The sequence below is a fragment of the Erithacus rubecula genome, assembly GCF_903797595.1.
Source record: "Erithacus rubecula genome assembly, chromosome: 6".
In the NCBI taxonomy this organism is placed as follows: domain Eukaryota; kingdom Metazoa; phylum Chordata; class Aves; order Passeriformes; family Muscicapidae; genus Erithacus; species Erithacus rubecula.
The window spans coordinates 4,949,617-4,977,604 of record NC_136688.1 but is presented as its reverse complement, the minus strand read 5'-3'; the positions used below and the strand labels follow the sequence as shown (position 1 = coordinate 4,977,604).

General features: G+C 46.5%; 2 protein-coding genes across 3 annotated transcripts in view; one reads left to right on the top strand and one right to left on the bottom strand.

The window, feature by feature from the left end:
* Positions 1-27,704, top strand: TMEM86A (transmembrane protein 86A). Of its 2 annotated transcripts, XM_079308467.1 has the most exons (4): positions 1-459; positions 15,879-16,143; positions 20,338-20,765; positions 27,605-27,704. In XM_079308467.1, the coding sequence occupies exons 1-3, from the start codon at positions 439-441 to the stop codon at positions 20,763-20,765; spliced, it is 714 nt and encodes a 237-aa protein (XP_079164593.1). In that variant the 5' UTR covers positions 1-438; the 3' UTR covers positions 27,605-27,704. The 2 variants fall into 2 exon arrangements, with proteins under 2 accessions (XP_079164593.1, XP_079164592.1); XM_079308466.1 differs by having other exon boundaries at positions 20,338-27,704.
* Positions 3,075-27,988, bottom strand: part of IGSF22 (immunoglobulin superfamily member 22) — a gene marked incomplete at its 5' end in the record, with an annotated part of 41,262 nt that continues 16,348 nt past the window's right edge. The window contains 2 exon segments of the mRNA XM_079309986.1: positions 3,075-3,604; positions 5,386-5,515.

Here is a 27,988-nt window from a genome sequence, read left to right as displayed (position 1 = left end):
CGCCGGCGCCAGCGCCCCGCGGAGCGGCGGCGCAGGGCGCGGAACCGCCCGTGTGCCCGGCCCGGAGCCCCTCGGCCGCCCAGGGGCCGCCGCTGCCCGGGGACAGCGCTGGCGCCCGGCACGGCCCTGCCGCACCGGCTGCGGAGGGCGCCCGGCCAGGGGGCGGAGGCGGCGCTGACGCCGCCGGGGCCGGGGCCGGGCCAGGCGCTCGCCCTCCCGGCAGCGCGCCCGGGGCCGGGGCCGCCCGCTCCGATCGCGCCGCCCGCCGGGCGGGCCCGGGCCGCCCCCTCCTGCTCCCCGCAGCGCATTCGCCGCGGGGGCCCCTCTCCTGTGACGTCAGCGCCGCCTAAAAAAGCGCCCCGGCAGGCAGGCAGGGCAGCGGGCTGGCCAGCGGCGACGGCGACAGCGGCCACGGCAGCAGCGCGCCCCGCCGCCGACATGGTGTCCCCCGTCACCGTGGTGAGTGCGGGCCGCGGGCGGGCGGGCGGCGGGGCCCGCGCCCCCTCCCACGGCCACTCGGCCGGTGTCCCGCTCCCGGCGCTGTCCCCGCTCCCCGGCGCTGTCCCCGCTCCCGGCGCTGTCCCCGCTCCCCGGCGCTGTCCCCGAGCGCGGCGGGCGCTCCTCTCGTCCCGCGGCACCCCCGCTCCCGGGATGCTCACCCGGCCTCCCCCGGCAGCTGTTGCTCCAGCGGTGCGCCTGCCCGGGCGGCTGTGCGCTGCGTCCTCCTTTTGTCGTGTGTATTTGTAAAAACATCCGCGGCACATCTGCTCTACGTGCGCTGCATCTGCTCGGAGCGACGCTGCCCCAGCTGCCCTGGGCTCGCATCGCGGCAGTGCCCGGCAGCATCCTCCTGTCCCCGCCGCCTCCCCTGCGCTCGCAGGCGCCTCTGCCTCGCCATCCGGAGGTGGCTTTGCTGACCAGGTCCTGGCTTGGGCTGAGCCCTGTGTTGACCCCCGTGTGGGGCAGACCTTTCCGTAGGTCGGGTGACCTCTCGCTGAGACCTCATCTCGTCTGCAAGTCAGTCTGGCACTTCCACCATCTAGCGACATGAGATTGGGATTGGTGTCACCTGCCTGTCTCATGGGGGTTCACGAAGCTTAATTAACGTAACCAGCGATAAGCTAGCAACTCGCTGCTGTCCTGTCAGTAGGTGATGTGTGCAGCAGAACTCTTGGATTGATGGTAACTGAAGGAGCTGTGACTTGTGCCAGCAGCACGAGGAATTGCCCCTGCAGGTGAATAGGGGCTGTTCCAATGTTGAAAGAATTGCCAGAACAGCAGAGAGGCTGCACTGTTAGACTTGCTGCTTTGCATCTTTCCCTTTCTAGAAAGTGAGGGATTTGTTGGAATATCCCAGCAGACTTAACACATGCTGTTGGTGGGAAAATTTCCTGGTGCTTTGCTGCAGCACTGAACACCTACTGCTGATATCCTGGTTCCCTGTAGATCCATTCTCATTTTGTTTTGAAATACTTTGGTTAAGGGCCAGGCTATTGCATACTCTCTGGCAGGTAGAAATCTTGTCCTGATCTTAACTCACAAAGCTGGCGTTCAGAACTTTTAAATTGCTTTGCCAGTTCTGCACAGCAGGCTGTATTGTCTGATAGTTCGGATGAATTTTCCCCCAGTTATTAACATGTACCTGGTAAGTTCATCAGCAGCCTGGGGATGACTTTTATCTCTAGAGACAGAGGGAAGTAGCTTGGAAATTATAATGTTGTAGTGCCAAACTTTTTTGTGTTTTTCCAAAATAATGTAAAATGTGCTTTTGTGCCATAAACTAAATTTGTCCTTCAGTAACGCTTTTAGTTATACTGAATGGTGGATGTGTATCTTTGAAGTGCAGTCTCATGTTGGGACAGTACTGGAGTGGCTCAGAAACTGACAGGTTTTGTTTCACAGCGTGCAGAAGGCTATACTTGGCTGTTGTGCATCAGGGTGGTCTTGCAGAGTGTTATTTCAACTGAGCTTTGAGGTAAATGACTAAAGCACGAGTACGTGTTGGGAAGGGTGTACAGAGTTCAAACCGGAAGGCTTTAGGAAGGTAAACTGAAGAGGAAAATGAAAAAAACTTATTTTCTCACTTGCCCTTTTGACATGTAACAAAGCACATTTCTTCTCTGTATCCATGATGTGAACAGTTTGCTTCTCTAAAGGCAACTAACACAGGTGTGAAGCCATGGGGAGCTGGATGGACAATAGGACCAGGAGCTGTGACCAGAGCTGCAGCTGTTTGCCACTGCTGTGGAGCTGGGAGGGAAGGGTGACTGATCCTCCACACAGCTCACAAAAAAAGAGGTGCAAGCCTTCAGTGTTGTGAGTAGCAGTATTCTGCACATCTGTCAGTGGCGGTCAGTTGCTGTTCCTCTGAAGGAGGGCACCGTGCTGCTCCATGCTGGCTGTGCCACAGCCCGGGAAGGGGGCTGGAATCGGTGCTGTGCAGCAGCCTGTGCTGCCAGGAGCGTGGTGTGGCCCTTGCACGGCTGGGGCTGAGGAGCAGGATGGCTCTGCAGCTGGTGGGCTCCCTCCTGCAAGTCTCTCGCTGAAGGGAAGGGCAGTGGCCATCGGTCTGGCCACAGCTGGGTGCTCACCTCGGGGCCCAGCCTTTATCTCTATATTGCACTGCCTTTGCTGCATAGATAGACCAGATCTTTGGAGCCAGCATGGATATCACTGCCATGACACGATGGGGAGAGTCTCTGGAGGGGCAGCACCTGAGGCATAATCAAATTAGCCAGAGGAATTGATTTTTCTGTAGTGTGTCCTCTCCCAGCACACTGCAGCATCAGGCTCAATGGGGAGAGCACCAGAAGAGCACATCTGAGAGTGACAGGATTTTTCTTGCCCCTCTCAAAGTGATGGTCTTGGTACAATACTGCAGCAGGTGGTCTTGGATGCTTACACACAACCTGCTCTCCTGTGTCTCCCCCTATTTCCTTCCTTAGGACACTCTTTTTAGAAGAGTCAAAACCCCTGAGTTCTGAGTCTGCTGTACCGCTGATAGCGGGAAGGAACCACACAAGGAGGCATGGTCCATGGAGAGGATCAAACTAGGACTGCTTGTTTGTGCCAGGTGTGCATCAGTGCCTGGAGGCTTGGAATATCTGCCCAGTACACAGGGAGAGGCCACAGCATTGTGCAGAGCTCATCAGGCTGTGGTCTCTGATGCTGTACAATTCATATGTGCTGAGCATACCCACAAATAAACAAGTCTGGTGCCAAAGTACCTTTTAACAGATTGTGCCAGGTCCTCAGCTGGGATAAAGCTCTGGAGTCCTGCTGATGTCAGAGTCTAGACTTGCATGGTGCTGGGCTGTGGCAGGGAAGATGCATTTGTCTGCCACCCTGTTCCATCTGGTGAGCGATGCTCACTCTGGTTGGAAGTCACCTTGGAGGGAAGCTTTCCCTGCTTACTCTGCTAGGCAAGCAGGAGCATCCTGCTTTGAATTTGTTATTCTTGATACTGCTCTGATTAAGAGCTGTTTTTTCTGCATAAAGCCAGGTAGGCTGAGAGCCTGCAGTTGGAGCACAATGTTGATAGTGTGTTTGCTTTGTGGATATGTGAGGTTTAATTCCATTTTTGTTCAATCATCACTGGTCCCACCTTAATAAAAGAGCACTCATTAGTGATTTTTGTCCAGGTCCCCCTACTTCCCCCACTGTTGTCTAAGCAGTTTTTAGTGTGAGCTTGTGGGAGATAGCTCTTGCCCTAAAGACCTTTCTGCCCAGCAGGCAGCATGATTGCAGGAGCCATAAGTGTGCAGGAGATGAGCCTGGAGACATGCAGTCATTCTGACATTTACATAATGCTCCTTGCTCAAAGGGACTCTATTTTATTCCTAAAGTTAGGACTAAACTTAGTGTAGGGCTTCACAGCACTTTGAGGAAAACAGGGCATGCAAAGTACAGATTAATTGGCTGAGGGTAGATCTCTTTAGAGGGAAGTTATAGATGATACTGGTGTGTCTTTTAGAGCAAGATGAATTAGGGCCTCTCATCCCTACAACATCCCCTCCACACCTGACATGTACTCGACCTAGCACAGCCATATGTATGGGAGACAGGTGAAACACTCTTTGGGACAGATTATTGCCCAAAATCCCTATTTTAACAATCCCCATCCCTTCCCTTTTGTCGTCTGGTGTATTTGCATCTTTAAACAGAGATATCTGGATTGGGAAAGGATATGTTGTTTGGAGTGCACAAAGGAAGTGGAGCCCTCAGCCCCATCCCTTGTGGGTGGGAAGCAGCAGCACCCTCCTGAGAGCAGCCCCCACCAGCCCTTGGGAAAGATACAGGATGTCACAGAGACAGAGTATAAAGGTGACTTGCAAAAACTGGGCAGAATACCTGAAAGGTACAGTCTGGAAAGATATTGACCAGCAAGAAGTATGGAATAAGGCTAGAGAACTGAATGGGTATTATTTGTGTTTCTGAACAGGGGCCAAACCACACTGATCCAGATAGGTATGGAAACCTGATGTAAATCATGTTGCTTAGAGACTCTCCACTGTGGGCAACTGTAGTTCTAAGCATAGTTTTAAAGGTTTATTAATAAAAAGGGTGCTCCATAATCCTCAAACTTTTGCTGAAAACAGGAAAGCCAGATCACACTGAACTATTTCAGCTTTGCTTCTTAAAGAGAGGATGTATTGTTTCTGCATTAATGAATGAAATGTTAGCAACCATCTAAGTTAGAAGTAACTTATGGTTAATTTTACTTTTATGGTTTAATTTTACTCTGTTCATATGCAACATTGTTGCTTTCATTGTAATTTCCCCCATTACTTAAATGCATCATAAATTGGGATTTTATTATGCAGGAAGCTTGTAGACATGCACGTTCAGATAATGCACTGACAATTATGGAAATATGGCACTACTATAAAAACCAAGCCAATGTAAATGAATGATAGAAAATATTTCTAAACTTCTGAACTCACTGAAGAAAGGGAGGGAAACATCACCTTAGCAAAGCTTAGCTGGATCTTAATAACATTTATGTCAGTCCCACCTTTTGGGAGAAGCCTAAAAACTTTGGTCCTACCGAGCAAAAAGCTGTGCTGATTTATGCCAGCTAAAGCCCAGGCATAGTGTTACATGCCACGATTTATTTTCTCAGACTGAACTCGTGCATTCTTGCTGTGACATTGACATTCCTTGCCGTAGCTGTTGCTAGGGGAGGGTGGGCTAGCAGAGCCTGCAGAGCTCTTCCCAGTGCTGGGGAGGGAGCACTGAGCAGGCAGTGCTGGTCCCTGCTGCAGGCAGTGCTGTGCATTAAAGGCTTCATTAACCCAAGTGTATCACTCAAGGCACGCGCGCCTGCTGTTCAAAGTGTGCTTTGAGCATTAAGATTGTGGGTCCAGTTCTGAAGTCTGTACTTACACGTAATTCCTCTGAAAGAACAGAGATGGATTTCTTCTGTTCTCTTTTCATGTTCAAGTATCTCTGTCCAAAATACACTGCGTGCAGCAGAAAAGCCAAAGTTATCTTCTCTGTGGGTAACTTCATAGTGCTGAGGAAATAATAACGCCAGTAAAATTAGACTCTTAGAAAAAGATGGCATCAGGAACCCATCTTCTGCTAGCATGTGGAAACTCTTGAACAGCAAAAAGATTATTAGTTGCATAATTCCCTTCCCTCCTGGAGGCCCAAGTGGTTATTATATCACCACTTAATTTTTCTACTGTCCTTCACGTCACACAATGCCCAGTAGACTTGTCATTGCAGTAGAGATGTAGGTTTTGCTTACTGCAACTCACACAAAATGAGGGTGATGATTATTCCTTCTAGCCTGCTTGTGCCCTATCTATATCCATTTCCTATATTGCCATAATCTAAATAGCATTTCAGCTCATGATAGGTTTCTGTGTGACAAATATGTCAGTCTAGAGCATCTCTCCATATAATTCTGGATGTGAACAAGTATCCAGGTGACACAGCACAGAAAACTGTCTAGGACTTTACACACCACCAGAGCTGAAAGGCAGTAGATGGGCTGGGCAAGAGCTTTCCTGAAAATTTCATTCCATGGTCTGGGAAGGATTTCAGACACCAACAGAGCCCAGGGGCTCACACTGCAGCCTCTGACTCAAGTTGCACAGATGTAGTTTTGTTTTGAATAAATGGAACTTGCCTCTCTTCTTGCGTTAAGTCAGTGTTGCAAGGCTGACTCTTGTATTGCAAATCTGCCTATTAGTGAGAATGATGGCTCTTTTGGTTCACCTTGCTGCAATCCTATGGAAATGCCTTGTTTCTACCAACAGGCTACTCTTCTCCCAAAAACTAATTCCTGTAGATTACTGTAAGGCAGGTTCTTGCCAAAACTGAGAAAAGATGAGACACCCTTGTTACCAAATTGACCTTGAGACTTTTGTCAAGTTTGAATGAATGGTAAAATTTCATATTTTGCCTCTCACCAGATACCAGCTTCGGAGGCAGATATGGCATCAGCTGACATCAGGCATCGCATTTCCTGTTATGTATCAAAATGAGTGCCTTTCTGCTGGTCTCAAGTAGCCTCTGATTGAATCATTGCTTGAGACTGAGGGAAGTTTGACCTTAAGCCAGCTGCTCATTTTTCAGCACATTCTAGGCACACCAGTCAGATTTACATGGCTTCAGCAGAGCTGGGCTGAGGCCGTGGTTTGGCTACTGTATCCCTATTTGCTTGTGTCTTTGATTTTTTTAGGGGATGGGTAGCAGTGCTGACTTGTGCTCCATTGCAGGAGGAACTGAGCAAGTTTTGCGGCTTTTCCCTGCAACCCTGATATAAAAGGAGTGTGATAACAAAGCTATCACTTAACTGGTGTTTTAATTGAAGTTTTCACTTTGCTTGGTTGCATCTCTGGATCTGTACCCTCGGTGTAAAGGGCATAAATCCTGGTAAGCAGGCGCACACTCATTTATTAATGTGGTCTGCATTTGTTTATGCAGCCTGATTACAGCAGGGGTTTTGCAAGTAGAAGCCTTGGTGTATCAGTGTGAGTCCTGGGAATGTGTGAGTTAGTGTTTGCACCTGCCCACTTCATATCTGTTGAGACTGGCTGGGAAGATCCAATTTGTCTTCAGGTAAGTTGTGTCTGATACTGACCTCTCCAGGTCACAGAATCTTGACATAAGAATAGATATGGGAAATAAAATCTCTAGCTCTGCTGTCATCCTTTGACCTTAACACCCTCTTAAGCATATTGATCCCATGATAACATGAGGAGGACTGCTGCTTTTTTGTAAGCTATCAGAGCAGCATCTCTCTAAATACACATCTTTATTGTGATTCATTGCTATTTTTCCCTTCTGATTTTCTTCAATATCAGTATTTCACAAGCTTTTGAGCTGCAGGACATGACACAGGTAAAGCATTTAATTTAGCTTCCTGATAAGCATAAGACAAGCTGAGCAGTCCCTCCTGGGCTTCCCAGCACAGCCCTATTTGCCTTTGCTGGTATTATTGCAGCCCCTTGTGAGGATTCATATAGCAAAAGTCTCTTGGGCAGAGTTGCCAGCTTTCCCAGACACTGGCAGCTCCCTTCCCCTCCTGTTTCAGCTCTTCTTTCCTGTTCCTTTTGCAAAAACCTCACCTCTGCCAAGTGTGCACCAGTCTGTTGTGAGAGCCAGAAAGGTGAGCTGCAAAAGTGAGTGCCTGAGGCGGTTTCACCCTTGGCATGTCTTTTTGGCAATGCTGGTAGGGCTGGTACAGCCTGTCATGTGCCACCTGCCTTCTGGGCTGCACTCCTGGCAAAGGGCTGTGACAGCACCAATGCCTGCAGTGCCCTTCATTTAGACCCACATTATTCCCCACAGATTGTAGGGAAAATGACATTTCTCTCCTGAAGAGGTTGCTTCTGGATGCAAGGGGCTCCCTTCCCTCACAAATACCAGTCCCTGGTGGAAAGCAGTATGGGGCAGGGTAGAGCTTTGCCAAGTGCCCATTTCTCTGAGTACACATTCTTCTGTGCATCCCCAATGCCACAGCAAAATGACAGAGTGGCTGAGGCCCTCCAACAAGCACATAAATGTTGCAATGGGTTGTGGGGTGCAAATAATGCTGGAGATGGGGGAGTGCAAGCAGAAGATGGATTTCAGCCCTGGGAACAAAGCACTCTGTATGCAGATCACTCTCGGCTATTACCTGGAGATTCAGCCTGCCCTTGGTGCTGAGAAGGGAAGAACTGACAGCTCTCCCTGGGGTATTTTATTTTGGTTCTGCACCAGGGACTGGAGAGAGGTTCCAGTTTTGCCACACAGCTCTGGGGACAGATGACAGTGGGTGGCACTTGTCTGTAGCAATGGGCCTTGCAAGAGGGTGCTGCTTTTTGCTGTGCTCTGTGCCTGGCAGCTTGCATGTTGGGCTTACCTAAAACTGCTTCTTCCTGGGTAACAGAAATCTGCACTCCCTTTCACAGAAAAGTGTGATATAAATAACAATGAGTCTCCTGAGAACAAGTGCTGGTAGTCTGGAAGCCCTCCCCAGGATAAGCTGTGGAGATTTTTCTGCAATTTTTTATCTGGATTCTAGTGTGACAGGCCAAATAATTGCCCCTTCCCAACCTGAGAGGAATTGTCTGGGACAGGTACCAACTGTGCATTTCAGGGTGCTGGCTACCTGGCTCCTGGAATTCCCTGTGGCTTCACAACCTCCTCCTGATGTCCAGGGTAGCAGTAAGGATATGACCCCAGCTGACCTCACTTAAGAGGAAGGATGTGTGCCCTTGCTGTGGCAGCACTGCAGCTCTGATGAGCAAAATGAAAAGACAGACCCATTGTGGTTCAGGTTTTTAAGCATCTGCAAGGGGTTCTTTTGTGAGTCTTAGAGTGAAGGAAATGTTTGGAGGGGCTTGCTTTCTGCTGCACAAAAATGAAGATCCGGAATCTCAAGAGGGAAAAGCAATCTTTGCTCCGAGATAAGATGTTTTCAGGCAAATACTATATTTTTGCTTTCATTTCTGAGAGCATTGAACTACCCTGAAAGCACTAGTCTGACAGCCCCTGTAGGCCTGAAGAGGCTTTTGAATTCTTGACTACTTTAGTATTGTTAGTGCTTGGCAGTGGCACATTATTGACCATACTCTCCAAAACTGCTGACAGCTGTAGCATTGCTACAGATGTGGAGTCAATCATTACTACCACAGGTTAAGAAGAGGTTTTTAAAATAGCCCTGCTTGTGTTCCTGTGCCAGTCTGGTAGACAGGACAGATGATTGGTAATGGGGAAAAAAAAAAAACCAAACATCCCCCCAAAAACACCTTAGCAGAAATACGCATTTCCAGGCTGAGTCTTCAGGATGAAATGTATTTGTCTGTATTTTTTAATGAGTTAACATCTGCTAAAGAAAGGCTTCATCACCTTGAAGAGTTCCCTGCAGTCCCTGAAAGCCAAGGGCAGGTACCCCAGTGACTTGTAAGGTGTTGGTGGGTGTAGCAGTACCTGGCCTGACAGCAGTAGGTCCTGGGTACTGCAGGGAGGTCCCAGAGACACTGTTGCATCTTCTCTTTAGTGCAGGAGGTAGCTTGTATGGATACTGTAACTTCCTTAACTGCTGGAGGAACACTGTGCTCCAGTGTCTGAAGATAGCTCTGGCAATGCTAGGGTTTAAAAGACAAGAAGTGGGAGTGGGCTGCTCTTGCAATATGTGGAACAAGCAGTGCCCTGATGCAGTGGGAAGATTTCCTTGGCTCCAGAACCTCCTCCATCTACTTTAGGCTCCTAAAGGACTGCTCCCTCATATTTCTGGAGCCTCTTAAAAGGCATCTTTTGAGGGCAAGACTCCAGTTTCCCATTTGTGACTGTTTTACATGCCAGGTGTCTGCAGATGTATGTTTTTTATCTGAGAGCTGCGATGTCCAAGAGCTCCCAGGTGACAGTGGCTGCTGAGCCAGCCTGGCCTCGTCAGCAGCTCTGTGAACGTGGTCAGTGTGACTGCTCAGCACCCAGCGTGTTTTACATTCTTCTTCCTCAAGCACCTGACAACAAGATGGGGCTGCTGTTTTACTCACACTGCAAAAGTGGTGTCTGCAATCTCGTGCCACTGCCACAGCTCAAGTGGAGAACGAGTGCTGCCCAGCTTTCCTGGCACAAACCAGCCCATTTTTGATGCCCAGCTGGGTGGCTATGCCATGCTCTGTGGTGCCTGGGCGTGCAGCCTCGCTGCAGGGGCTTGAGCTGCCATTCCACCTGGGACAGGCTGGCACAGGCAAACATTCATTGCCCTGCTGCCAGGCATCTGCAGGGAAACTCGTGCTGAAAACTTCCTCTCTTCTCTCTGCATTGGAGGGGAAGTCACTCATCTGGAAGCAGCCTGGGTGCTGACAGGTTTTCATCCCCTGTGGTTTATCTGGAGATTCTGTTGAGTGTTAATGTGACTGCAGGTTGGGTAGCATTTTGACTTGGTGCTGAAAATAAGATTTGTTGTGGCTCTTTGTCCTGCTGGAGCAGGCCAGCCATGCACAGGGGCCATTATTTGATGCCAGTTTGATTGATCCTCACCCACTGCCTGCTCCTCTGTGCCTCCACCAAAGGGTGACTTTACTGGTGCCAAGAATTTGTGTAGCAGTATAGCTGAGTTCACCACCCAAGAACTGTGAGTGCCCGTGCCAATTTTTAAATTGCATTTTTCTGGCAAATAGCCATAGCTTGGTCTTAAGAAAAAGAAGTCAAGTATTTCTAGCTCTCAACCCTGTGTTAGTCTGTTGTGGAACAAAGCTTGGAAGTACAGTTGGACCTTACTTTGCTTAACTGAGGTGGGGAAGAGAGTACCCGGACTGCTGAGGTAGAGAGAGGAATGATGGAAGCCAACAAATCTGCCCTATTTTGCAGGAGTTTAAGAGATCCTGGGGGTGGAAGAGCTGCCTTGGATGTTCATGTGTCTGAGCTGGGAGGATGGTCCTTTTTCAGGCTGGAAGTGTTCAGGCAGAGTCCAGAGTTGCTTTTGGCTTGTGCTGGACAGCAGAGGCTCCTGTCAGACAAATCCATGTTTTTTCAACCCCTTGCAAACAGATCTGACTGAACACCTGAGCATGAGCTGAGTTTCATTGCATTACCCTTGTGGGAGAAACAGAGGCCCTGAGTTATGCTGGGGAGTGTCAGAAGCTGCAATAAAGACCTGGCAAAACTCATTAAATGGCATAAGCATGATGAAGCCAGGATTGCCAGCATGTGAATTTTCCCACATGCATAACATGTACCATCTTCTGGGTCATTTATTTGCTATTTTACAAATGCATCTTAGATGCAATCCTCTAGTCTTGTCTCTACTTGAGGGGAGATTTATCTATTACCCTGAATTTCCTGCAGCATGTGGAGCCTGTTCAGGAGCCATCTGCCTTGGATGCTTGGCCCCTGGCATCTCCAACACAAACATAAACCCTCCTATTAATTGCAAAAATATGTTGCACCAACACAGTATTTCAGACAAGTTGACTGGCTGGTTCAGTAACTCTTCACCACCCTCCATAACAAGCACTTATTTTCAGAATTTTATTCAGGAGTGACCTGGGACATGTACAAGCCACTACCTTCCTTGACAAATGGCAATAGGTGATCTGTTGTCCCCTAGGAGCATGTTTGTTCCTGCAGGAGAGCAGAGCTGGAGAGCCTTGCACAGAGCCACATATTCTCGGCAATGAGAAGCAAGGGTCATGGGCTTTCAGTGGCAGAAAACATGGCAACAAAGCCAAATAAATATTTATTGGCTCACAGCTGGGTGTGAGAACAATTGTCACAGTAGGGCGGAACCAAGGCACGATCCACAGTGCTGGATGCCAAAAGCCAGGAGGAGCAGCTCAGACACAAAATGGTACAAGGCTGATGGGAGGGCTGGGTGGAGGACAACAGCCCAGCTTTTTTTGGCCAGTGCACACAGCTGTGTTCAAGTGTTTCTCAGTGGAATAGCTGGGGTATTATTTTTACAGCACTTTGCAGCCCAGTGGGTGCAAGCCATATCTCCACAGCAGGTTGGCACACAGGTGGTGTCTATATACTCATTTTCATTGCAGGATGATTTAGGGGGCTTTGCAGAGAGGAGTTGCTACTCCACATTGTTTGCTGGGACCAGTGCAAGGCTTAGGAGCAATGAACTCTGCCCAACTTTAACATTTTAATGTGACAAGCTTCTGATGTTCTGTACCTCAGAAGGAAGATCTCTCCCTCCTTGTGGCAGCTGGATTTGCTTTCTCACTTGTGATACAGATGCAGACAATTGGCTTCAAAATGTTAAAGAAATTCAGGGCACTGCCTTATGAGTGTAGCTGTTCCTTTGTGAATGGGGTTTATTCTGGAGTAGAGGAGCCAGATGTGAATTTTTTGGTTTGGTTATATGCCTGCAGCAGTCAGAACAGGTCATATACAGCAGTATCTTAAACTGGAGCAGAATGAGCACAGACAAAACAAAAAAGGATCCTGTAAACCTATGAACACCTAGGGAGGTGGATATCCAAGCCCTGAGCCTCCAGAGAGCTGCATGTGCCAATACCATGTTCTGTTTGAAGATCACAGAATCACAGAATGGTTGAGACTGGAAGGGATAAACTCTCTTGGTGCAAGCCAAGACACAACTTCCTTCTAGTCTGCCCAAGTCTTGGAGGGTTTCATTGGATTTGGTTGGATACAGATAATTTAATAAATAGTACTTCTACTGTGATTCTACAAATACAGAGATAGTGACTTTACAGCAGTTTAAACTAATTTTTGAAGACTCTAAGTAACTTAGTAGCCATAGCAGTTAAGAAAAAGCCCTAAATTATGCTCAGTTTAGAAATCCAAATGTTGGAAATACTGCCTTGTTTTTGCATTCAAGATACTTTCTGTACTGCATTTCAGCACAGAGTAAATTAGCAGTAGTAGGAGAAAAGATATGGGAAGAAAAATTCAATAGAATTTGTAACAAAATGGCAAAACCCAGTTTAAAGCCATGACCATTCACACACGTTAGCAATAAGGATCTTGTCACCTCCATCAAGTGCTTTGTTTTCCAGCCCCATGGTGCAGCCCCATCTCACATGCTGTCTCTGAGACACAGGGATAAAAGAGATGGATGGTTTAATCCAATTTATCCATGCAGAACAAGAAATGTTCCTCTTCCCTGTGGTACAGCAAGTCCCATAATGGATTATATGTTTGACTTTCCTCAAGCCACAGCTTCCAGTCATGTTTGTACATGGTTTTCCAATACCAGTCTTGACTTGTCCTTCAGGTGGCATATTGCCCCACCACCTCTTTCCAAGCCTCAGCCATGTGACCAAACAGAGGATAATCCCCAGCCTCACCCTCTGGTTGCCTCAGTTTTTCTTGGAGGACTTTTCCAAAGTATTTCCAGTGCCACTGATGGGGCCCTCATCTTGGTCAGAGCCATAAAAGGGCTCCAGTGGGCTGCAGCATTCAGTGATGGGCAAGGGCATGGCTGGAAATAATTAATCTAGAGTATTCTTGGAGAAAAAGTGTTAAGAAATAAAGTGTCAATGATGAGAAGCCTGTAACCTTTCTAGAAGTATGAGATCATTCTTACATGAGAGTGCTGTAACTCTTATGCATGAAAAATTCCTTAATTATTATTAGGATGGAAATAATACAAAACATTATTCTAAAATAAAGCTGTCTGGGCTTGTAAAATTCATATACAGACAGTGAGAAAAGGTAATTCTAAGCTTACCAAGCAAACATAATAGTTCTGCACAAGTTTGTACCTTAGCTTCAGTAAGGCAAGGCTCCTGGGGAAATGACAAGTGTAATTAAAACCTGTCTCATCATGTGTGCACGCAGGGGAGGGCAAGCTGTGATGGTAATTGTAACTGCTCCCAGCAGGTGTTTTTCCTTTAATATGAGGTATTAAATAAAACCTACCATGTTTACTAACCCAAATACTCTCCTGTATGCTTCTATGCACTCTTTCCCCTACAGTACTTGATAGTTTCCAGGCAACTCCAGTACTGTGAGGAGACTACATGGGTTTTTATGACTTTTATTTCAAGTTCATTTGCTATTTGCTGCCAGAATTTTCCCAGGGAATGCAGACAAGGAGTGGTAAATGGTGATTAATTTAGACAGCCTAAGTAGAAGACTCACGACGGCTCACCATGTAATACAAGAAAGTTAACGGCTTGCTGATGTCCTTTTGTTAGGGAATTGTGTAGCCTGGTTGTTTAATGGAGTGTTTAAAAATTGTGTTGGCAATAGCCTATGAATAATGTATATTGAAATACCTTACTGCCAAGAAACTGCTGATATGCTGGGGAAATTTCCATGAGATGTGAGAAAAATTTTGAAGGCACGGTCTTCTTGGGATGCCCTTTATTTATAGCCTCACTGCTTCAGAGGTTGCATTCCCTTTTTAGATACTGCATGTGAAGATGCCCTCCTCTGCCTCTGCCTCTGTCTTCCAACTCCACCTGACTCCATTTGCTTGTGCCCGTAAATGCTCTGGAATTTTTATGAGATTAGGCTTTATCACCTGAGCACTGTAAGCATGGAATATTTCCTGTGCTATCTTCACCTGTTCTGAGTATCTGCACTAAGGCACCCTGCATCAAAGGAAGATGGACACTGGTCATGACAATGTCCCATGATGCAGGAAGCAGAAAAAGGGTCAAATTATTGGAGGAAAAAAAAAAAAAAAGACAAATTGGACTTCACAGTGTGAAATCAGTTTGGATGCCTCTCAATTTTCCCCCAGTGCAGGAGGCCTCTGTGTGCTTTGGCTGCGAGTAGTGGGAAGTCATTGTGATGTGTAGCAAATAAATCTTGCTTGACCAAAGAAATGGGAAGACTGAGGGTGAACCCCTGCTTGCAGAGGAGCTCTGGGGGTTGCACTGCCTTAGGTGCAAGAGGAAACAGGCCTCCTGTAGGCTCTAGGACATGGCTGAGGCAGGCATGGAAGCAGTTACAGTCTTTTCCTTTGCTCCTTGTTTTGGCCCTCAGATTTTCTCCAGAAGAAAATAAAATCATAGCTTTGTTTCTCGTGGAGTTTTCCCCACCTGCACTGAAATGCAGAAATGTGCCAGGAGGGCAGGTGAACACAATATATATCACTGTGCAGAGTGGTCTCAGCTAAGTGTCAAGAGCAGACCCAGCTTGTGGAGCCCGTAGCTCTGTGCCCTGCCCTTACTGTGGTTTTGTTATGAGTAGCCAAGTGCTCATGCTGCATTTTTGTGTCTGTATTTACACAGTAGAGCCCTGAGTCAAAACATTTCCTGCAATATGGGTACTGTACTATTAGTGTAATGCTAGAACAAAGCCACTCAAGGTTGATGTTGCTATTAGTCAGCCAAGGAAGTGACATCCTCACCTGAGAGGTTGATGTGTTGGGTTTTGATGTTAGTGATGCTAACAGCAAGCTCCAGGCATGAGGCTACAGGGCAGGGGAAAGAATGTGCTAGGAGAAATGTTGTATCCTCAGGGTGATCTGCAACTGGCTAAACAGGAGGATTTGTGAAAATGGGAGAGAAGGTTTGTGCCTCTATTGGCTTGTTTGCTGTTGGGATATATCTGGGCGTGCAGCATTTTCACAGCTCCTGGAAAGGTGTATAAAAGGAGTTAGCTTAGACACGACATAGGTGACAAGGAGCACCAGAGGAGTTTGACTAATGGCTTAAATATTTTGAGTGGAACAAATAAGGAGAAAAGGTTCTAAAACTTCCTCCAAATCCACCACCCAAACCCCATCCTGCCAACTGAGATGTGTTTTCAGCAGAGGGGGTCACAAAGGTCTAGGCAGAGGATCATGGTCAAGTTCAACCAACATTTCTTGGGGTAGGAACACTGCCAGCTTGCAGGATATGGAAGAGCAGCTTTTGAAGGGAAGGAGGCAGTTCTGTTATAAAGTTTATTCCATGGATGCTTCTGATGATCCTATTAATTTCTTGTTTTTTAATGTTTGTTTTCTATAGGTGAAGAGTGAAGGCCCCAAACTGGTCCCCTTCTTTAAAGCCACTTGTGTCTATTTTGTCCTCTGGCTGCCAACTTCCAGCCCATCCTGGTTCAGTGCCCTCATTAAATGTCTGCCCATCTTTTGCCTGTGGGTTTTCCTCCTGGCTCATGGGATTAACTTCTTAGTGTCACACCGGAGTGCCAGCCGCATCCTAGCGGGACTCATATTCTCGGCAGTGGGCGACGCCTTTCTCATCTGGCAGGAGCAGGGCTACTTCATTCATGGTGAGTATGTCAGTCCTAAAGGGATGCCAGAGTGCCCAGATGTTACCCTCTTTATTTAGTAATGAGTTGCTGGGCCACATGTTTTGTTTATTCATGTGGAGCTTAAGCCCTGGGCGCTGGGAAGCACTTACCCCTTGACTAAAATCCATCATGGTTTGAGGAATCGCATCATGGATGAGTCTTTCTCTTGAGCTTCTCTTGAGGTTAGAGAGGTAATTGGGTCAGGTTAGGTTTCCTGGGATGTGTCACAGCATCTGGGCTGGCTGGAGTTGAAAAGATGGCATGCCAGAATCCCTGGGAAAGAGAAGGAAATGCTCATGGCCCTCATCAGTTCCCATGAAGCTATGGGAAGTATTTACCTTTTTCTCTCTGCAGGGAGATCTGTCAGCCCTTTCCTGTGAGGATTGGGGATGGAACATATTGTGCAAAGGTCCTTGGTGGAGAACAGGTGGAGAGGACATTTGTGTTCATATTGTGCAAAGGTCCTTGGTGGAGAACAGGTGGAGAGGACATTTATGTTTTGATAGACAAGCCCATAGCCTGGGGGAGGCATTAAGTGGATGATAGAAACCAAAGCAGCAGCAATCTTGTCCTACTTGCAGGTTCATCAGTGTGAATCATGCAGCCTGTTGTACAAGACATGTCTGTTTTGCAAAACATTTAAATGATGGTCAATCAAGGACAAGCCTTACTGCAGTGGTCTGTCTTCTCTACAGAAAGATCCACATCTCAGAGCAAAATGAGCTTGGTTTGTTTTGCTAGTTTTCAGACTGGAACATAATGATTCAGATTAGTCATTTAAAGCCATGTTGAACCTGCCTGCAGCAACTCTCTTCCTGGCCTTGGACTGTCACAAGAAATCAGCAGCAGTTGAGTCCTTCACTGAACTGACTGGTGGGGTTTCTGAATTTAATTTAACCAGCACAGGGATTGCACATAACACCCACCATAAACTGTCTGCTGTGACTGTCCCACTGGAAAATGTGATGGGATGAGAGAACTTTCCTGACTTGTGCTGTTGTCAGCTCAGAAAATCAAAGGCTTATTTTTCCCCCTCTCTCACGGGGTTAGTATTTAGTTTTATTCTGATATTCCCACAGGCTCTTTCTTTATGAGAAGGAAGTGTGTGCAGTGCCAGATTTGAAAGGCCAAATGCTCTGAATCTGGTTTTAATACTGCTTCCCAAGGGCTTATCCCCATCCCATTAAAAGTTCATGTAAAAATATTTACTGATTGTGGTGGGGTTTGGATTAGGCCCTGAGGATTGGCTTTCTCTGGCTGAACCTTGGGCACGTTGCTGAGGATTTCTTGCCTTCTTGAGGTGCCATCCCTTTGGTGTTGAGTGCTGACATTCCCACCCATTGCCTCCTCCCAACAGGAGTACCTGGCTCAGTCCCCTCAGCCCAACTGCTTTTGCCTCCTGGAGTTGCTCCTTGAGCTATGGCTTGGGAAACATTCAAGGCCCAATTCTCCCCATGATCATTTTTGTGTATGGACTGTTCCATGCTTGTCCATTCCCATGTAACTGGTATATCTGAGTTTCCTGTCCCAATTAATGCTAGAGGAAGGTTAACCAGTCACAGCAATTCAGCATCTGGTTGATGAGTTTTAATCTGCAAATGAGTCAGGTTTTCATAACTGAGAAGTTCTGCTTTGTGGGTTTAGGCACATTTTTTCTTCTTAAGGAGAAGAAAAGCTCTGTTGGAGCATTTTAAAAATCTCAGCCCACTGAGCTGAGTTGAATGAGTAAATCTAAGAGCTGACTCCCTTGTTTTTGACCAGCCTTACCACTTATCACAAGACTACCTTCTGTTGGAAAGTGTTAATACTTGCATTTCAGATATAAACAGATAAAGTGCATTGCTCCACTTCATCTTTCTGTTTGCCTGAAAAATGTATTTTCTCCTGTTTAAAACTCATCAGATTGCTGTTGCTGACAACTGACAATATTTTTGACGTCATCAGTTGTGGGAATTTGAATTTTCAGGAAAGAAGAGGAAATAGTGAATAAAAATCTACATTCTGTTCAATTTCTGCAGTTTTTGGACTAAAAAGGGTTGGAAACTGGGCTCATTTGAAAAGCTTTTGAGACAATGAGTTTATAAAAGGACGTTTGTTCATTACTTTATAGGGAAGTGAGAGCCTGGGAACCTACTCCTGGCATGCTTGACTTTTTTTCATTTTTGCTGTTTCAGTCTGCTAATAACACGTTATTTTCTGACTACTGTCTTACTGCTGTAGAAGATACTTTACAGTGTTAATATCCACCTCCTTTGATATCAGGAACTTAGAAACAATTCATGCATTTGGTGAAGAAAGGGACTAGGAAAAAGGCCTTATTACCAGCCTGAGGAAACCCAGAGGAAGAAGATGGGAGAAAAGGGCTGATCTCCCTGATGTGGTTAAGAGGACCAAGCTAAAGGCTGAGAAATGCAAGAGAAATGCACTCCCTTCCCTGTGAAACCATCACAGTTTTCCCTAGTTCCTGGCTTGGTTTGTGGGTGTTGAATGAGTAAACCTGGGAGCTGACTCCCTTGTTTGTGACCAGCCCTACCACATATCACAGAACTCCTCCTGCCTTTCCAGGCTCTTTGCCTGCTGCATCCTGTCCTCTCCTCCTCCTTGCTGATAGATGCCTGCATGAAGGGCAAAACATTCTTCAGTCCTCTGTTGAAGAATGCTCCATATAATGCCACTGAAGGGAAAAAAACATTCCTCACTGCTAGGGCAACATAACCTTCTCCTCTTTACCACCTTCCTCAGCTCTAACCTTTCCTGCACTACAACCCTATAAAAAGCTCTTGTCCTAAATCCCTTCTCATTTTCTTCAGTGTTCTGTCCATGAGGTGCAATAGCTCTGTGAAACATCAGCTTCTTCTTGTCCTCTTTTGTGCTTCTCTTCTTTCCCCTTCACGTTTCCATTTTCTCTAGCCTCACCCTGCAAAACAGATCCCACCAGCACCCCTCCCTCCTGTGGATTTCTTTCTCATCCCACCATGGCTGAGCTCTCACTGGGTGTCTGATCTGGTCCTCTCCAAAGGCAGGGAGACACTTCTACTTCCTTGGGCTGCCTCAATATAAGAGTAGTAGAATGAAGCAACATCTGCCAGCTTCAGGTTTTTGTGACTGCTTTTTACACCAGTGCATCACATGTTAAATGTTAACAAGTGTTCTGCTGGAGGACTCGGCTTCCTTTTCTCCATTTCATGCTGTGGAGTTGCATGAAAACTTCCAACTCCTCTAATAACCCTGCCAGGATAAAGCTGGAGAGCCTGCAGCTGTACCATGGTGGGTCTGGGAACCAGACAACCCAAGGAGCTGGGCTCTGTTTGTGGCCCATTATCTACAGTTGTCATGACAGCTTGGAGGCAGCAGCTGTACCAGCACATCGGGACATATTTTTGTCAAATGGATTACTGGCAAGTGAATAACATATGGACAGCACCTTCCAACACCCACATCTGGCATTTCTCAGGGGTGTTGCACTTCAAAGGGAAGCTGGCATTTTGTTTTCCCAGGCTGATTCCTGGTAAGGTTCATCTGAATCTTGCAAATAGCCATAAAATTGTTGGCAGATCACATTGGTGCAGTCCTATATGAAATATGCCAACTGCTTCTTTCCAGCTTAGGTTTCTCCCAGCTATGGGCAGAGGTGGAGAAGCAGCCAGATTTAGTTCTCAAGTGCCTTTGGGTTTGTGGCTAAATATGGGCAGGCTTTGTGTCAGGGTACAGAGGGATTAGTGTCTTTTGTCACGTTTTGTTCCTACACTGCTGTGGTTCCAGTCTTCCTGTTCCACATGTGACCTATGAGCAAAACACTATGATAGAGGGGGTGATCTTTGGTCTGCCTTCCTCCCAACCTTCCATCCAAAGCAGGGGAAGAAGAACTACCTGAAAAACAAGATCAATTCCTTTTCGATCAGCTTCCATCAGTTCCACCCAGCTTATCAGCAGAAAGGCTTTTGTCACAGCAGAGCTGTACTTGGCTGCAGCTGTAATTGTGCTGGGGCTTTTTTTAGGTTGGGGACTTGGTACTATTTGCCATGTACAGATTTTTGTAATAAAATGGTCTCAAATGGTCAGTGTGATTATCACTGGTAGTGTTACTGGTAGGTGACACTGCAATGAATATTTTTTTCTGCTGCTGCCAGTCACTGATGAAAGGTCACACTCAGTGTCAATGCCTCTCTCCAGGTCTGCTGATGTTCGCCATCACACACATCCTGTACTCTTCAGCCTTTGGCATGAAGCCTTTGGACCTCAAAGCCGGCTTGCTGATGGGCGTTGTCTCCAGCTCCTGCTATGCCTTCCTGTACTCCTACCTCTCGGGCCCCTTCACCTACCTGGTGGCCGTCTACATCGCCCTGATCGGCTTCATGGGCTGGCGGGCGGTGGCGGGCGTGCAGCTGTGCAACGACCTGTGGACGTGGACCAAGCTGTCGGCCTGCGTGGGCGCCATGCTCTTCATGGTGTCGGACCTCACCATCGCGCTCAACAAGTTCTGCTTCCCCGTGCCCTACTCGCGCTTCATCATCATGGCCACCTACTACGCCGCCCAGATGCTGATCGCGCTGTCGGCCGTGGAGACCAGGGATGAAGAGGACTTCAGGAAGAGGAGCTAGGTGGAGTGCCAGTAGTCTGTGAACTCATGGGTTATATCTCAGGTGCTGTAGCTGCGTTCACCCCTGAGAGAGATCTCCATTTCTCTAGGCACACTGGTGATGTTGATTTTGCTTCTTTGAAGCATTACCTTTGGGAATTACTTTTCTTTTCGTTGGCTTTCTCTGAATACAGCTTACTTCAGTGTGGAGTCCACATCAGAAAGCTTAGACTGCCCCTGCAGTAGTTACTTGTTAAACTTTTTCTCCTTGGAAGTGCTGTACTACTGCATTTTACTTGTTAGTCTGGAAATGGATGCTAAATGTCTGGGAAGAGGAGGGCTGATGGAAAGGAGGTTTGGCCTCCTGCACTGTGCTAAAAGGCTCAACTGTAGGCAGACAGCTACAGATCTCTGCTGAAGTCATAGGTAAAAATTAATTTAACTGATGTTTGTCTCTTCTTGTGCATTACAAACTTGGTATGCAAACTGGAGCTATTCCTCTGCTGAGAGGAAGCTTGGAGGGAGAATAAAAACAGCATATGCAGCTGGGAGCTGAGCTCTGAAGTCAGTGGCAGCACATGGGGCAGTACCCACCAGAACCAGCATGAAGCCAGAACCCCAATCTGAGGGCACAGAGTGAGAGGTGTGCTGGCAGTGCTGAGCTTTGATTACAGTGATCACTACTCCAGGGCAGGTCTCTAGGTGCAAGTCAGCATTGCTGCCTGTGGCAGAACTGTTGAGAGGAGTTTGGTGGGATTTCAGGGACATCTCAGTAGCCAGGCCAGCGTGTTCTGCCTCGCCACATGCACGCAGTTGCACGGTGCCTGCAGCCACCAGTGAGATGCAATGGGCACATGAGGAACTTTGATTTTTAAAGCAGAACTTACTCATTCTCTTAATCAGTGTATGCCCTAATTATCCTTAGTATGGCAGACAGGCATCTAATCTTTATGCCTTTTTTCTCCAATGTCGTAACAAGTAATATTCCATGTACCCGTTAAGTTTTAGTAGCACTTGCAATACTACTTTTAGTACTGCTGCCTGCAGTATCTTAAATCTTTGTGTGAGCATTTCCTGTGATCAAGGCCCTGATTTTGGATGTAGATTGTCGTGTTTTGCCAGCTGGTGGAAAACGATCCTCTTTACACCACTTCTTTTTTTTTTTTTTTTTTTTTTAAGAAAGCCCCTTTTCAGCAGAACTTCCTGAAAAGCACTGTCCTTTGTGTTCAGCACGCCTGCCACTTCCTTCTCAAACTCACATGGGCTCACATAGAACCCTGCTAGCTTTGCCCTTGTGTTGAGAGGTGCTGAGTGTGTTTCCCATTCCTCTCCAACCTCACCTGGTGTGCCTGGCAGAGAATAGGCATTTCCTCCCCATGTCTTCTCCATCAAGTACAAATGCAGCCAGTGTTACAGAAATCTGGGTTAACCACCCTGACCCCATGGGGGCATCTGCTGCTTTTCAGACAGGGATCAGAAAGGTCAGCTGCATTATGGAGAGGGAAAACACTGTAGGTAGCACAGCCCCTTGTAATCCCTTCCCTTTAATGCTGTTATGTAATACTGTCAGTATTCATTCACTGGCACATCGGGGCCTGCCTGGAGTAAACAGCTAAGGGAATTTAGAGCCATAAACCATTTTCATTCATCAGCATTGCTTATCTCCTGGCCACACATTGAACCCTTCACTGTAGCTCTCTGCAGATGTCACCTGCTGTTACTCAGCTTGGCTGTTTGCAAATCTCCTCCTACAACAGAGTGACCCAGCTAAGCATTTGGGGTGAGTCCCACCATCCTCTCAGCATGTGAGCAAACAGCACACTGCAGTCTTTGAGTCCCAGCTCCTTGGCATGGGTCAGTCCAGCACACTCAGTCCTTAGCTGGCAGTTCTTCAGAGGAGCTCCCCCACATCCTGAGCTTCCCTTTGCTTTGAGGGAAATGCTTGTGTGATAAAGTAAGCTTTATTTAAAAGTCTTGAGTTTTGATTCTTTTTTTTTTTCCTCTCTAGAAACGAGTAGTCTTGCACTGCCTGAAAATAGCTGAGTTGCTTTTCTGTGTGCTTTTTCTTCTTGGCTTGCTTTGCTGTCCTGCTCTACCATCAGCTACTGGATACTTTCAGAAAAGAGTCTTGATGTGTTATTAGGAGGCCCCTCCTCTCCACCAGAGGTGCAGTTTCTGGTGGCAGAGGTCTCTGGGTGGGATAGCAGAAACTCGTGCAACCTAAGTGAGCTGTTCCCTTGGTGTCCTGGACAGATCACCTGGAGTGACCTGGCTGGGACACATTGGCCAGTCACACTGGCTCCATCCCAGTGCTGCAACAGCTTCAGCCTTCCTGGGAACATGAGGCAGAGCCCTCAGCATACAAAGGAGAGTCCTGGTTGGCTTGGAGGTTTGCTGGCCAAGGCTCTTAATCTTCAAAATCTCTCTCTGGCTCTGCATTCCTCTTTCTAATCCATATTACTTGAATGAGACTGTTTTCCTGGAGACTCTTTCCTGCTGGGAAGAGACCAGCTGCTGTGGACTGTGATCTGACACAATTTTGAGATGCCTAAATCCTGAGAAACGCTAAGCAGTTGCTGGCAGGCTGTTAAATAACTTTTCTTGGGATTAAAGCTGTTCCCTCAACCCCAGGGAGGGCAATCTTCACTTTGAAATAAAGTAGAAAAAGGAGTGGTGTTCATAAGTGACAAATTGTGTTACTGTCCTGTTGCCTCTTTGTGCTGCAAAACTGAGGTTCCATCCATTCTTCTCCTTTTCAGGAGCACAGTCCTTGAGAAGCACCCAGTCTTTGGCCCAGGAACATTACAGAGGGAATGGAACCTTCCTGGTGGTGGAGTGTTCCTGGCCCCAGCAGCAGCTACTTTTGTTGCTAAGCACAGCTGTTTTCTTTTGACACTGCTGATCCAAACATCCTTCTGCAATCCCTGTCCATGGTCACTTGAGCTTACACAGTTTGGTTACTTTCTGTAGTTATCACCCTCTTGGAGGTCCATTGGCTCTTTAATTGGACATATAAAAGATGCAGCATGTTCACTTCAGCCTCTTTCTGTAGGCAGATCCTCCTTGCACAGAATTCTCAGGGTCAGTCAAAGAAGCAGTGCTAATTGCAACTTGTTTTTAAGTGCTAGTAATGCTTCTGGGCTGTGTCACAGGGTGATGCTCATGTACAAATGGCAGGTCAAGAAGAACAAAGCCAGAGGATTTTAACTTTAGGCTTTCTTCTTACTCTGTGCTGAATACCTGGCTTCTTACTTCTCCATCTGAGGCATCTGTAAGACCAGTTGGTTTAAGAATTAATCTTAACATGGCTTTTGAGTGGATTGTTGAGGGTTTCATGTTATCAACAGTGGAGGTAATTTATATAAAATTCTTATATAAAAGCTTATAAAATTCCCAAGAGGAACTTGGCAGCTTTTAGTGGCTCTTCAAAGTTTTCCAGTCCTGTAGTTTGATGCTAACACCTGCATTTTCACCTTGCTGTCATGGTATTTTTGAGAGCTGCTCTGGAAAGAGCAGATCAAAGCCAACAGTAACTGTAGAGCTCAGTGGCAGGTGCCTCGTTCTCTTTGCTTGGTTTCTGAATACAGACAGGGTCTTTTATGTAGAGGCATCATAACTGTGTTCTTGGAAGAGAATGGGAAGTTGCTGACTTCTAATGACAGAAATCCTTTTGGGTTATTCTCCTGCCTTTTATCCATGTTTGCTCCTTTTGTGGCCCTGGGTGAGTCACTTAAATTTTCTGGGGCCAGGTCCACATCTGGTGTATGAGGGCCAGTGCAATGCCGAGTTATCCCAGCAGGGGACCAGGCTCTCACCCCGTTCTAAAATGCAGCTATTAGCTCTTACCTACCCCACAAGGATATAATGAGGATTGATCCTCATGCAGCACTTTGAAGATGTCAAGTGTTATGTAAGTCACAAGTATTATCCAATTTTAATGTTCAAATTGCTTTTAGGGATTTGCAGGACTTGTCTTAAAACATGGAATGCGTGACTGCCTTTTGAATTTGTATCAGATAGCAGAAAAAGCAAAATATTTATTCATGCTGGTTAACAGGATGGGCTCAGCTACACTTGAACACTGAGGGAGGTTTAGCTTAAAAATCTGAACTCTCTAATTTCAGTTTTGCAAATGGTTTTTAGTTCTTCTGAAAGCCTTGACAAAATTGTTAGATGTGAACCTTGCATCCAACTTTTGCAGTCTGATCTTGTCCCTCACTGTTAGCTAGAGTAAGTATAATCCAACCAAAACAGAGTACCTCACAATCTGCTGGGGCTTTTGAACAAGCTGGAACAGAAAATTAAGTCATTCTGTTCAACCTTCAGTCTGCAGAAGGTCAGCTGTGTTTCATGAGACAACCTTTACAAGGATGTTGAATTTCGTCGACTGTAAGTTTTACTGGCTTTAAAATCAGCATAGAGAGAAAGCCTTGATGGAATTAATAAAGTCAGCACATCCTTCTTGAATTCTTTTCACCCAAATCAAGGAAGCTTTGTAGCAGAGGAAGTGCTTGTACCACCAGTCCTATGGCCCAGAACAGAAGTTGATCTAGAAATACAGCTCTCAACCATCATCATGTTCTCAACTAAGATAAAAATGCCACTGTTCACTGATCTGAATCTGGACCACAGCTAGAAACTACCTAGTCTTTGTAGCACTAGCTGCTGTACAAAAACAAATGAAGGCAAAGAATTATACACCAAGGAATGTGAGCTGTGTACATGTGAAATGGACCATAATTTTGAAGCAGCTGCAGTAAAATCTTAATATGAACTCAGAAGCAAACACAATGCAAATTTTTATGGTTTCTTTAAAATATTTGATGGGTTTTCATTTTCTTAGTTTGGAGAAAATTTTCTTAATGTTATTTTATTTTTGCTCTTACTGTAAAGAATAAAAATACACAACTGTAGACAGACTACAAATGAAAAAAGGGTGGCCAGTTGGCAGGAATGCCAAAACTTCTGTGGCTTGTATTGTTTCTGTGGTGACACTATGCTGCTGTTGGGTGAGCCACTGGAGTGGTGTGATGGCTCAAAAGTGAGGCTGAAGCACAGGATGCAGGGGTTGAGCCACCAAGACTTCAGTGGGAGCACGACTGGGCCAGTTTGGATCAGTCAGAAGACAGAGCATAAGGAAATAAAAGACACCTTTTCCTGACAGAAGAAAAGCAAGAAACCAAAACCAGCCCATTGGGCGATGGTGCTGAATCACTACAAACATATTTATCTAGACCCTGCTGGTGCAGGTTCCTGCTGGACCAAGCCTTGCTCCTAATTCAGCTGGGGAGGCTTGCTCCAAGCCTATGGTGCTGGCAGGGTCAGGCCAGCAGAACCTGAAGCTTTGTTAAATAAAACTCGAAAACCAGAAAGCAACAACAAAAACAAGAACAAAACCCCAAAAACCACCACCACCAAAAACAAAAAAAAAGCCCAAAAAATAAACAAGGAAGGAAAAAGCAAATGCTACTGGGCAAGTGGCAGTTCTGCCTGCCTGAGAATGCAGAGTGGCTGGTCTGTCCTGAACACTAATCTTTGTCTTGGACCTGTGTGATCTCTTGCTCCAGCCCCTCTCCCACACATTCCAGGCAGAGTGCACTGAAAGATGTGTCTGAAACAGCTGCTCTTCTCTGGGGAGTCAAGCACTTTGCCATGTCTGAAAGTCTCTAGCACTTACTTTCTTTACTGTGATTGTAAAGGTCACCACATACAGTACAGCCAATTGATCTGGGATCTTTTTCTTAACACATTTTTATGCTGATTTTACTATTTTAATTCTTTGTTTGGAATGTAATTTTTTTCTCATTTCTTCTGTGTGTAACAGCAATTAAAAATATTAATTTACTGGGTACTTTTATTGTGCAGATACATAATCTCCTTGCTCATTTTCTGTTTCTGTCACTGTTTCAGCACTGAATATGAAGCCCCTGTGTGGTGGGCAGCTTTGTGCCACTGTTATGCTCTCCAGCATAATTTGTGCTGGAGCTGCTCAGCACCCCACTAAAGCTGACTGTCACAGTCAGCCACAGGATTCCTACCTGGGGAACCCTGAAAAGCACCCACGTGCACCCTACAGAGCACATCCAACAAACCAACCAGGCACCTGGCTGGTGTTACACTACATCCTGGGTGCCCTGGGATGTCAGTCTCTGGAACAAGCTTGCCCTTTGCTGCTCCAGCCTGTCCCATAAACAATGGCCATTTGTCCACACTTCCAGGGAAAAGGGAGCTTGCTGCACAGGACTGCTCCAGGAAGACTGCCAGGAATTCCCAAACTCATGGCCAAATCCCTCTTGCCCCTCGCCCCAGAAAAATTTCCAGGAGCAAAGGAGTAGAGTAGTCTGCACGTTTTTCTCTGGTTGAGGATCTGATGCCAGCTTCTTCAGCTGTTTGATGCAGTGGCACAGATATTTTGTTTCATTAATCCTGAACCAGGCCATCTGTCACTAGTGGAACAGGTTTCAAGGATTTATAGCATAGAAACACAGCGGGTGTAAGCACTCCCAGTCAATTAAATGGATCTGCTTGCAGGCTTAATGGAGACTCCTTCATACGCCCCTTCTGAAGTGCAATGGTTCCTGATGTGAGAATTAATCAGTACCAGGCAGAAATGCAACCAAATTATTCTCAGGGCAGCCTAAAGGGGTTAGCAGGAGGCAAAAGTGGGTGATTCTCTCCTTTCCCTTTTATTTGGTCTTTCACAATTCCTTTCAAAAACTTAGAGGACTGCTGGGAGGAGCATCCTGTTTCCTCATACCTCCTTCCTAGCTCCAGATGGAACAAAAGTGACACAATATTCTCAGATTGTGTCTGAGATTCTCAGAACAGATTCTGACTCTGACTTCTGATTCTCTCACACAGATTCTCAGTGTGTCTGAGTGCTTGGCCACTGCTATATTTTTATTCCACAACTGGCTCCTGGAAGATTTCAATCTACATTAAAAGAACCAGCAGCAATGTATGTATATTTGTATTGGTCTACCTGCCAGCATGTTCAGTGGTTCAGATTTTCTGTAATCTCTTATCTAGGCACAGCCAGCAGCAGTGAAATTCCTGCAATTTGTATGGCCAGCTCTTTGTAAAAGTGACTCCCTCATTTGCAAAGCTGCATTTACTTTCTTAGTATTGCAAGGATTTAAGTATTTCAGATTTATGGTTTGCTCTGTGTTTATATACAATCACACACAAAGAAGCCTATAATATTGTGGAGCTCCTGCCTGCTGGGCTATCTGGAGAAAATGAGGC

Bases quoted from the DNA above. Each gene is read 5' to 3' on its own strand.
- TMEM86A (XM_079308467.1), top strand. From the start codon at position 439: ATGGTGTCCCCCGTCACCGTG. The intron at 460-15,878 runs GTGAGTGCGGGC...TGTTTTCTATAG, and splicing joins TGGTGTCCCCCGTCACCGTG to GTGAAGAGTGAAGGCCCCAA. The intron at 16,144-20,337 runs GTGAGTATGTCA...GCCTCTCTCCAG, and splicing joins GCAGGGCTACTTCATTCATG to GTCTGCTGATGTTCGCCATC.